Here is a 13,141-nt window from a genome sequence, read left to right on the forward strand (position 1 = left end):
GTGTTTTTTTGCATCGATGTATCATCTAGACTATCTATTTGTATGCCGGAAAATCAAAGAATTCCCATGGGATTTTAAAAACCTAAATCCAACGATGAAGTCGCGGAAAAATAAACCACAAATCGGGAGGGAATTGTATGATTAATATTGTATTAAGCGGCTCTTTTTATAATAATATTATTGAGTTATTGACTAGAATAAACAAGCAAGTCGATCTTATCGTAATGAAGCCTTTTACGGAGGAATTGCAGGAATTTAATAAACTCGTAGGCTATCAAAGTGGTAATTATAAAAGTCGGGGTCGATAAAGACGCAATAAACCCTGGCGACAACGAAGCCATGTGGGCGCCACCGGTCTTGACCTCCATGTCTTTTAATGAGAATTCTCCTCTCAAATTGAATACTTAATTACGGAGATGACATTTGCATTTTGCACTGAAGGGGTATCCTTTTATTTTATTATTGCATATATAAATGTTTAAAAATTAGCTTAAAGTACTATACGAGTCTTGGCCGAAATAGTGATTAACGACCTGGTTTAGTTTCCAAACCATTTGGAAAGTCCTGGGCCTCGTCCTTCCAATATTACTCGGTCAGTAATTGCTTTATTTCTGGCCTGAACTGTAATTTACTAATTTCACGTCAATGTATTTCATTTCAGATTTCATTTTCCATCAGTGTATTACTGGTGTATCACCGAGAAGTTTAGTTGTTTTTCATGGAGATAGTAAATTGATCATAAAAAGTGTTCGTGTGTAGACTCTAAAAAATTAACTACAGATAGTAAAAACATGAAAGTGAAAAATACATAAACACTACTCACCTAAGAAGAAGGTTTAAGGCACTATCGTTTCTAGTATGGGTAGGAACGTCTTTGACACTGGAAGGCTCGCTCCGCACACCTCTGAGAGACAGGCGTAGCTGCCGAGGAATTGTACTAAGAAGACCACTGCTATTTCTTCGTTGATTCAGACTTTTTGAACGCGTTAACTTGTTAGCTTCTAAATCGATCCCCGCAGGAAGGGCAATCTCATCACCACTTCTCGAAATCGTTCCACTGGATGCGTTTGTTTTTGTTATCGTAGGAACAGCAGATTTCACATCTCCCAAGAGTTTCTCCCAAGGCGACTCGCCGTCCTCTTCCGAGATGGTTTCAAAGCTTCTAGGGCCAACAGACGATGTCGTCTTGTCAGACATCTTGGAGTAAGGTTAGATACAGCTAAGGAACGAGAGCAACGGAACGCAGCAGAACAGACACCACACCACTTCGTCACTTTGGATTTTTAGTTTCTTGACAACACTTCACTCTTATCATAATATCCATTTGTAAATCATAATGTTTGGGGTAGAAATGTTGACACTGAAACAAAGGAAACAGCATTATAGCAAACGCAGTGAAGAGAAAACCGCAATAATTTTATTTTCGAATAAAACCCAGTACTTGACTAATAAACTGTTGAACTCCTAGTATCTGTAGAAAAAGGTATCATTTACGAATATAATAATATGGTTTAAATTTGTATAATGTAAATTAACGTTTAGCTTCTGAAAGTTGAAGACTTGAAAGTAAAAGTCAAGCCAATTACTAAAATAAGCCTTTCTAAATTTTTCTTTTAGAATAATTACATATACTTAAACGGATTTAGAGAAAGGTAAGTAAGTATTTCTAAATCAGACGATAGAAATGAGAACTAAATTGGTTTTACTTCAGATTTACCTTAATAGGTTTAGAAATATGAAAAGTAGTCACTCGATAGTGTATCATGCTAACGATCCAAAATGATACAGTAGATATATTTAATGTAAGGAAGGCAGCGGTTATATTATTATGCTCATTTCTCCTCTGCGATTGATCTTATAACATTTTCTCCACATGAACCGCAATTGGCCTTATTTGATCATATTATAACATTTTTGATATAGTAACAAATATCATTTATACAAACAAATAAATTAAATAAGGTAATATATTATATTATTATCTGATGTATTTAAATCCGAAGCAGCGTTAATTTTTTTTTTAATACCTTAAAAATTATGGTATTGAAATAGCAGTAGAAAATGTATCGAATCTAAGAAAAATAATAACTTTATTTTATTACTAGCCAGCTAGTAAATAAATACAATGTATTTAAGTCATAACTTCCATAAGTACCTAATAAATATGCACTTGTTGCAACAGTTTAAGCATAAGTACCTAATTCATGAATACATTGTTTATCTTAAAACAACGAGATAAAGTTTTTTATTAAACATCTTGTACTTGGTCAAATTCATCAACTGGAACCACTTTGACGCTAACAGTGCTCTATCTACATTTTATCATTAACAGGGCTCTCTCCGTCACTCGTTTCATACAATCGTAGTTCCAATTTCATTTGAATATTAAGCAACCAAAGTCCATGAAATTATGCAGACATATTCTAGATACTAATATCTGTGTCTGTGGTGTTTTAGATTTTTCTAAAAATATGTAGTTTTAAAATTACAGGCGCTCAAAGATTTGTATGAAAATTTTTAAGACCGCGTAACTTTGAAACCGAATATTTTAACAGAAATCTGGAAAACCACAGACATAGATATTAGTTTCTAGAATATGTCTGCAAAATTTCATGGACTTTGGTTGCTTAATATTCAAATGAAATTGGAACTACGATTGTATGAAACGAGTGACGGAGAGAGCCCTCTTAAAATAAGTCAGAATTTTAAATCCTTTCGCTTTACAATCAATCAACTCCTACTTTAATTTCGGATTGGATCAATTTATAAATTTCTAGACTAAGCTTTTATAATATTTGCCGATCTATAGTAAACTACTCGTAGCTGATGCCCGCGACTTCGTTCGCGTGCATTTACATTTTTCAAAATCCCGCGGGAACTCTTTGATTTTCCGGGATAAAAAGTAGCCTATGTATAATCCAGTGTATAATCTATCTCCATTCCAAATTAGGATAATAGTCCCCCGTCACCCTGTAGGTACATTACTGATATTTCATCTATTTATGATATGTAATCATCCAGGAAATCTATGAAGTAGGTAGTATGTACGTACCTGCTCGTATATCTAAAAAGTAAACCCCCATTTTTCTTAACTCGGAATTCACTTATCAAGATTATTTCTCAGGAAGTGATTTCGAGGCGCCAATATAACTATTAAGTAATATTTTCATAACTTCGGATGAGTAATCTGGTGATTCACTATGACTGATTGTTATTGTTACCTCACTAATGGTATGGCTAATTAGATACTCTCATAGTTTTATATTTCTCATAAAATACCGTTACGTATAAATACGTCATTCTAAATCAATTGCAGAATAATTTTGTATGATTTATCAATACCGTAATAGATGAAAAACTGTCTATTATTATTATTATTACTTAAAGTTATGATCAAATATTATCTTTATGAAGCAGCTAGTTTTATTTTTAGAGGTAAGTAATTTGGTTTTTTGATAATCTTTCTTTGATTTTGATCCTTTAGTATGAATTCATTTTCATTTTATAAAATTATGAACTCAAGTTTTGAAATCCATTATATTTTTCGAGTATCGGATAACATTTTGCCCTAGTGAGTTCACAATTTCATAATTTCAAATAGTGTTCGCTAGGGGCGCTGGTCGCAGATTTTCGGAGAAACTCGATTGAGAATTTCATTTTGAAAACTATGAAAATTCATACTACGACCAGTAAAACTGTATGTTAGTTTTGTCGTCAAAAATTAGCATAGAGACAATAAATAGACATGCAGACGAAGTTAAATAAAGAGTAACAGAAATAGGTTAGTAGGTATGCTGCGCACGGTAAATCACTTTGGAACAGAAAGTCTTGAAATAATTTCTAGTCTTATACATATTTGCACACATTTATTATTAGAATTAGTTGCTATGCTGTTTAATCTAGTCAGATAATGTTGCGACACCTAGTTTTATTGTTGCTACGAGATCCAAATAAATATTAGCTCATTGTAATGCAATATTAGGTACAAGGTAAACGTAAGGTAACTTAAAGTTTAGTTGCAATCATATAATAGGTACAATACAGGAATTCATAAAATGACAAAAAACTTTTGATATTATAGTTTTTGTTGTATTGAAATATTCATACGAAACTAATTCTAGGTTAGGCTAATATTCAATGGCAATAAAATCTGGGTCGATGGGAGATATCATTCCCTTAAATTGCTCTAACCTTCAAAACAAACCTTGTTAAGTTAGAATGTTATTAATGGAAAAAATATATTAGAATCGAACAGAAAATCTATTGAGACCTCGAAAAGAAAAACGAACCCACATTCCCTTGATAAAGTTACCTACCTACCTAATATAGCGGCATACCCTCTAATCTGATGCTAACCTAGTAGATCTTTTAGCTATTACAATAAAGCTGGTTATTCCATAGCCTACAATCGTTTAGGCATATGAAGTAGAGATGATCATTTCACAGGTAGCATGTGAATTTTCGTGAAAACCCTTTTCATATTATGTAGCACTTACTATTTAACCCAAAGTAGCCTGTGAAAAATAACAAAGCAAAATCTTGTATATTATTACATTTTTTCATTGATTTCCCTCATTAATAGTCCAATATTTTATTGTTTAAATTTCGAATTCGCACGGTCATTGACACTAGCTGAAGTTAAAGAGCGCGCAAGTGAAAACACTCACATCACTACATGTTACAAACAATAATATCTAATAATCGTAAGAAAATTTATATTCCTTAAGAAACCGCCTGTAAAATATCAGTGCTGTTGATCTTGGTCAAAATTCCCAGTTTAATTAATGTAGAAAATGATTATACAAATGAAAATGGTTATCTTGTAGGTAAACGCGTTTCATCTTAGGCTACATCATCACTTTCCATGATTGTGCTCAAACGAGTATACCTACCTATAATGAATTTAAAAAAAAATCTAAAATAACCTTTGCAATCACTGTGTATAATAATTTCACCAAATGAAAATGATTTAAAGTAGCAATAATGCCCATCTCTAAAAGTGTGTTATATTTAAAATATCACCCACGTCTGCCAAGTGTCCCGTTCAGCGAATGTGGGTCAATGCTCCAGAAGTCCAAAACCGTACAGTAAACTTTGATATCGATTTAAAGCAGTCATGATATTTGGATAACTCAGAATTTATTATGATATATTGACCTATTTGTTTATGGTTTATTAATACAGTACTCTCAGTACAAGATTTTACTTCTCACCAACGTTGATAGTATTCGAGAGTCGAAACACATTGATTAAATATGGCCCTTAACTGCCTTGTTTTAATGCTCATTTTTGTACATATATTTACAGCCAGCGCTCCAAGTGGAAACGTTGCGAAATTAAAATCAATGGTACCTACCTAATTTTTGACTTTAAATCAAGAATTTTTAGGCCCATTTTACTTTGACGCTATTTTGTTTCGACTCTCGAATACTATCAAAATTGGTGAGACATAAAATCTCATACTGAGGGCACTGATCTATTGGTATCATTGGATGAATGATGACCAATCTATTGTAATATCATTGATGATGACCTGCAGCCTGCAGACACCTGCAGATTTTTGTTTTGTATATTTGATAGAGAAATGAATTCGACAACGAACATTTAAAAACGTATCTAAGTGTAGAAAGAGTAGGCTAGAATAATTTGAGTTGAGTACTAATTACTATAGATGCGTATTTTGGGAAACTGTCAGAAACAGCGGTTTTACACAGACAAAGTATACTAAACTAAAGTATAGTAAACTAGAGTGAGGCATGAGTGAGGAGACTCTCGGTTCGATCCTGATTCGATGATATGTCGAATAAAGGCATCAAAGAAAAATAGGTTATTCATATGCTACTTAGCGTCAAATGTACCTATATCGGAACATTTGACGCCTGCTACTGACATAGGAGCCTCGACCTCATCGATGTTTTGGTACCTATAACTGTCGTGAACTCTAGTCAGAAACATTAAAACTGAAATCCTAATAATATACTAAGTATTATAAATGTGAAAGTTTGGAAGCTTGGATGTTTGTTACGTGTTTATGCCACAATGACTGAACAATTGGGCTGAATTTGGAATAAATATAATATGTATATGATCCTATCTTTCCCGGAAAATCAAAAAGTTTCCGCGGTATCTTTAAAAAACCTATATCCATGGCATCAATTCAAAGAGGAAAGAAAAACTTAATTTTACTACATCACATTGATTTTGTTTCTTGTATTTCTTATTTTTTCCAGAACGGTAACTTATATAAACGAGGATAAAATACATAGACAATAATTATTCTTTGGAATTGATTGTTTATAGACTTATAATAACACACTCGGCGCCATAATATTATTAAGTTTAAATGCCTATTCAAAATAACTCGACTTGGTTCCTTGTTAGTTAGTACATAGATACTTAGGTACCTATCTGTTTGGCGCCACCTAGGTATTTATTAACATCAAGCAGCATTCGTAAACATTTCGTTGCAATAAATAACTTGAAAAGTCGAGGTTAACTGGTGGATACCAGGTACCTACACACACCACGACCATTGAATTCCAGGTAAATTCCACTGAGCTGGTTAACTAGGATCTGAAATGACAGCTAATAATTCACTGGATTGAATAAATTTTATAGGAGTGCCATTCTATTCCATACCACATCGAAATGCTTAACATATACCTACCATAGTGTTACCCTAGATTATGTTACTATTCTTGTTGCTTATTATTATTTGACATACTTAACTTATCACGGTTTATTGTAGAGAAATAACATATAAATATTTTTTTTTTATATTTCCACGCAGTATTTTTTTTATTTATTTAAGACTCCGTCCTCTTTCTCTTATCAAATTCACAAGTGACAGCCATTACAATTAATTGACTTTTTTACGCTTCGATTGATTACTTTGTAACGTTTATTTGTCGTAGGTATGAAATCCGTCACTTAGAGCACAGAATATAATTGGAAATTAAATTAAATCATAGAATACTTACGTGTCACATTACGTAATCCCTTCTTAGATATTCCTGAATATGACGACATTTTTACTAAATAATTAATATGTAACCAAAAATAAATAAGGGGAACTATCAGTCGTGTCATACTTCCCTTCATTGAAGGCGAAAATACTACAAGTTGGGACATTATTGTATCCTTAGAAGTCTTCACTTTAGATGCATATTGTATTATGTAACATATCTACCTTTTTTATATAAATATATATTGTCATATACAGTAGTAAAAAAGTATGGTCCGTATTTTTAAACAAGGCATTTCGTCCGATCCTTGCATCAAAATTTATGTAATTTGTGAGTCGGTAAGAACCAAAATAGTGAGATCGTAAATACTCACGCATTATGAATCCTTTTTAATTCTTAATGGCACCACGATGCTACTGGTTTAGTTATGAAACTTAGTGGCGATATCCAGGTCCACAATATTTACTAGATTAATAAATATTCAAATGATTAAGTACGTATCGGTGCTTGAAATATCCAAGTAATGGACCAGTCATGTCCGTTCGTGTGACGCCATTCAAATCACATGGATTAATAACCAAGCCCTCCTCCAAAAGGGTTATTATGATCCTTTGTTTACCGAGCAAATAACCGTGAGACAGGATATAATTATTATGTTATTATAGAATTAACATATCAAGCAATCGAACCATGGTATAACCGTAAGCATAGCGCCTCGTGCGCGCAAAGTCGTGTTTGTTTAATCAAATAATCAAGTAAACAAGGTTATTTTTTACCATTCATACAATATAATATTTTTCTTAGAATTATTTTCCATACTTAATAATATTAATTAATAATTAATAACCAGTCTGTATAGGTAATTTCACGACTCAGCCGCTGAATCAGTTTTGACGTTTGCCACCGAGATACGAGTAGTTTGAATAGCTTGGACTCTGGAGATGGATATAGGTAACTTGTTGTCCCAGGAAAACAAAAGATTATACTGGAAGAAAAAAAATTAACGTGGGTGAAGTTACGGGTAAAACTTAATGTTACTTTCTAATTATAATAAATCATTTACAGATATCTGATAGGAAAGGCAAACAGCTGTACAGTGGAAATTAATTAATCTTGTAAAAAATCATTTAATGCTATCATGGATTCTGGGTAGCCGTAAAATTCAGAAGAGAGTGGAGAGAAGAGAAGCCGCAAGAAAAAGCAAGTTATGAAGATAGGCATTATGATGACGTAACTTGTGCATTTACAACGCGCAATATTTTATGGTATTTTGTGAACGTTTTTCATAGCATATTTTACGGCCTTCAATTTTCTATGCGCCATTGTTTTCATAGTCTTATTTGTTTTGTGGTTCACCAGAAAAACTCATTCTAAAAGAATGTTGGTTCCAATGTAAGTTTTTCTTTGACAACAACTGCTGGTGATTGTGATAGTTTTCCATGATTACCTAACTAATATTTTTATAATATGAAAGGAAAAAAAATATGAATTAAATCTCAACGGTCGAGCAGACTGAAAACCGAAAGGTCGTCCGATAGTTGAATCCCCACTCTACGTCCTATTGTTGAACGAATTCTGAGCATGAGCGTCATTTAGTTAAAAGAAGCAATCAACCACCTGCAAGTGTGTGGATTCCTGTAGATCCACACACTTGCAGGTGCAAGTGGTCAAGATCAACCATCTAGAACAGCTTTACACCGAACACTAAGGCACCGGAATTGATTCACAAAGAGAGAGGATTCATGTCCACCATCATGCGGAGGAAGCTCGCTTTCTTCAGACATTTACTTACAGAGAGGAGCCCTATGGAGGAGGAGCCTAATTTCTCGTTCGGAAGATTAGCGTTGAAACGACGAATTGAAGGCAAAAGGGCTTCAGGTAGCCAAAAACGCTAACAGTGGGATGGAGGGGAATGGAAATGTTATATTAGTCAAGTTGAAAATGCTAAAATAATAAAAATTCTAATACCGTAAATTTCTTGAGTCACCATTAATATTTAATACCACCAATATCTATATCGTAATAATCGTTTTCGCTAAAGTGTAAAAAACGTTACATTTCACAGATTAGTTAGTTATGTTGTGATTCCGAAAAAGGTCGAACCGGTAAAGCTGAATGAAGGGACGATGGAGCGAGTTTTCTGACGTAGCGAATTTAAAAACTTGACACCTTTAGGTCCTCCCTTGACAAACAAATAATTCTATTACAAGTTAATTTTAAGATTATCTCGTAAGTGCCGACAAATAGTTATATAACAGCCATTATAAAGTAGATTTTATGGTCTGTTGACATTCCTTTGACATTTACAATCTTGCTAGATTTATTTTAAACTAACGATGCTTTATCCGGTGATATAGATAATTTGTAAAGTAATAAATTCGTATGCGTACACAATAGGTGAGTTGGTCTATTGAAATCATACCATTCGTCTTGAATATTTGTTATATTCTCTACATTTACGTTTTTTTTAATATCTCCTTGTTACCTACGTCACGAAATTAAAAAAAAATTAGCAATTTCGACCTGAAAGTGCGACTGAATTATACCTACTTTCTAACAACCCGGAAGTATGCAGAGCACCTTCTTCATTACCGGAAGTAATAGATAAGTTGAAGTAAAAAATAAGTTGCCCGGGATCGGTTGTAATAGAATATTGCATATCGATAAATATTAATAGCACAGTAGGATTGAATGAAAAAACAGGTCATTAGGTATTGGGTTGAGATTCTCAAAAACAGTGAATGAAAAATTGTAGGCGACCCGAATATAGGTAAATGAGCACAAACACACTGACCCCTTACAAAAAGGGGAAATCAAGGAAACGGCTTTAATAACGTGTATTCAATTATGATAGTCAACCTAAATGAGGATTATTTCCGTGTGCACGTGAATGATTTCGCAGTAAGAGAACCAGAACGTTGGCCCGCCGGCACCGTTCATTCACCGCAAATAACAGATTAATAATAACAAAACAGTCCATTCAACAAACCGGTCACTTTTTGGGGACAAATTAGATTTGACAGGATGAGCCGCTTTAAAAAACCCGGTCAAGTGTGAATCGGACTCGCCACGAAGGGTTCTGTATCATTGTAAAAGATTAAATTTATATTTTTAACTTATTTTTTCCTTGCATTTTGAGATTTTTATTATTTGCTGTTATAGCAGCAATAGAATTACATATTCGCTGAAAATTTCAACTCTCTACCTATTACGGTTCATGAAATAAATACATCCCACTGACAGACAGACACACAGACGGACGACAGCGGAGAGGCTTAGTAATAGAGTACCCGCGTTGTCACTCTTTGAGACTCGGGTACGGAACCCTAAAAAATTACTCTACTTTTTAACGTCTCTAACATAGACCTATATTTGTCTCTAACATTGAAAAAAAAACTAAATATTCATACTGACCTGTTTTAAATAAACTGATTTGTCGCTTTGTTTTAATAACTAATAACAGTTTAAAGAGACTGCTTTTGAATTTATTTGCATTATAATATGTAGTCACGAAAATAAAATTATTATTCATAATGTTGATACCTATAATGTTTCCTGAGGTCACTTATTATTTATTTTTGTCACTATGGAGACAAGGCAGACGAATAAATTGAACTAAATATGTACTCGTATGTATATGTAGTTAAGACAACATCAAACGAGTCTCAGGGAGCCGCTGGATTCAGGCGGCGCAAGACGTGGCGCTGGAAGTCCCTACAAGAGACCTATGTCCAGCTGTGGACCTGTGGACGTCTATCGGTTGATAATGATGATGATGATGACGTAGTTAAGTTCTTATGGTAGCCTACTTATATTGTGAGGGAAATTTCCAAAGTTATATTTCACATTTAACAAAGGTTTTGAGCTTATTCATGAAGTGTTCGCGAACAATGAATTTCACGGTGCATTTGAAAATGTCTCGTCGTTTAAAATTAACATGACAATTGTTAACATCTTTCCACACGCTCAGTTTTTGCACCGACATCATTTTATGACCTTTGGACCTTACCCAAGTGACTGTAGTGGGTATTCGTGACTAGTTCTCGCACATTATACTTGCACCACCTACCTCTAATATCTATAGCTATGTCCTTTGCACCATTTTGGTTGCCTGGAAGAGATCGCTAGGTAGCGATAAGGCCGCCAAATTGTACTTACCTGCCTATATTTTGTCGTACTTTGTGTTTTTTTCTGTACTTGTTTTGTGGTGTACAATAAAAGTATATTCATTCATTCATTCATTCATTATATTATTATTCAAGACCGTAGAGAATCCCTCCAGATGACGTCAAAAATCGGGGAATGCGAAGGCTACAGGGTGGATCATAAAGGCTAATAAAGTGATCGCCTGTCGAATTTGATAAAAACTGGTTGGGTTTCCACGGAACAACATTGACTCACATACAAAAACAAAAAACCATATTTATATTCTCCGTATCTGGTTAATACGAAAGTAAATAAATTCCCAATTTAGCAACGTATCTCAGATACTGACGTCATAATATTATCATATTCGATGTGAATGTAAGTTTTCGATTACCCCCGTGGTTTTCGAGAATGAAATTTACTCGTTTCGCTCTGAATTATTTTAATTAATATTATAGCGCCGGACTCTAGCTAAAATATTGTTAAATAAAAATTGGTAGGTGCTGTACAGAAACTACAACTTTAAATCATGAAAAGGTCCATTTAACTCAAATTTCGACCTAACAAAAGTAATTGCCATAGACATCACTTTTCGAATTGTGTGAACTTTTACTAGGGGTCAAAGTACAAGAGGCGTTGTCTTACAAGTTATTTTATTTTACACGAGGCTATTTTCCTGGTAAAACCAACAATGCCTTAGAAATCGATTGGAATAGCTGAATTTGCATTATTGTCTTGTTTGTTACTATGACTAGGTAAAGTGGTATGAATCATTTGAATTGCAATAAAACCAGTGATCAGCTGAATAAGCAATTAAATGCAACAGCGATCTGATTACATGATTTCTGTATAAGTATAATATATTACTTTACCTATTATGCTGAGTTTTGTGTGACCCATTTTAGTCGTTTTTAATAAAATAACGAGGTTCTCTTATCGATCCTTATTATGTATGAACTATGAACGTATGTTTCATCGATGTTATGAAGCAGTAAGTATATTATTTATACATGAGCAATTGAACCAATCTCTATCCTTTCTAAGTAAACAAAAAAATAACAGAAATTCGCGGCCTACCATTTGCATTCGATTATATAATGTTATAAAGGCTTGGATATAATATAGGTAAACGAACAACGCGCAACGAAAAATTGGATCGTACCTAACCTTCGCGCTTAAAATAACATCCTTTTATGAAGTTAGAAGACCGGCCGCGGTTAGTATCTGGCCAAGGCTTAAAAGTATGACATGCTTTCGAACATTTGCGAGGCTCGGAGAAAGCTTTAAATCCTATTCATGTTATGTAAACATTGTTGGCAAACAGGGGTTAAAATTATTGGTAGTAAAATTGGTAATAACTTGCAGAAGCTGCCGAGCTTGCATATTATCTTGTTTATACAATTTCTAAACGGTTTTACGTTTAAACAAGATCGTCTCAATACATAGGCATACACTAGGCACGGAAATAATTGAACCTAGGTAGAACTCTCGTTTCTCGTAGTTTTTTAAACAACACGCTCAACAAAAGTAAGTTGATGATAAACGTGCAATATTCCTAAATGCAATTAATGCCTTACTTTTCCATAAAGCAAAAGCCAACGCCCTAGCCTCTAGAGCGACAGAGAGCTAGAGATAACTTGGCTCCATTGCGCATTATTATATTTTGTTAATAATAACAATTAATCATTTTCTAGAACCAACTCAATGTATTGCCGTTTTCCTAATCAATCGCAATTCACAAGGCAGGAGTCGACTATTAAATATTATTAGGACGATGATCTTTCTTGACTACAATCTGCTGTTGATGTTATGTGCTGCAATGTTTATTCTCCTTTTCTTTGAAAGCTATAAAGACTATGTAATTAGAAACGAGGAAGCGAAACGCGTTGTATAAAATATTATTTGTGGAATTTCTATTGCGTAAAAGTAGTAAGAATTGGAGGAGTAACCAAGACTTAGAGTATTCTAAGTCTTGGTTTATCTACGAAAAATACCTAGACTGCATTATCACGAATAAATAATTATAAAAA

The 13,141-nt window shown here is 33.7% G+C and overlaps 1 protein-coding gene across 2 annotated transcripts in view; it reads right to left on the reverse strand.

The window, feature by feature from the left end:
* LOC123871938 (G protein-activated inward rectifier potassium channel 3) overlaps nt 1–13,141 on the reverse strand; it is a 48,022-nt gene that overhangs the window by 27,655 nt on the left and 7,226 nt on the right. For both annotated transcript variants that reach the window (XM_045915997.1, XM_045915996.1), the window contains exon 2: nt 824–1,360. In XM_045915997.1, coding sequence (XP_045771953.1) covers nt 824–1,197 — 374 coding nt within the window. In that variant the 5' untranslated portion in view covers nt 1,198–1,360. The remainder of the gene's footprint in view (nt 1–823; nt 1,361–13,141) is intronic.

Source organism: Maniola jurtina, chromosome 14 (assembly GCF_905333055.1).
Source record: "Maniola jurtina chromosome 14, ilManJurt1.1, whole genome shotgun sequence".
NCBI classification, from domain to species: Eukaryota; Metazoa; Arthropoda; class Insecta; order Lepidoptera; family Nymphalidae; genus Maniola; species Maniola jurtina.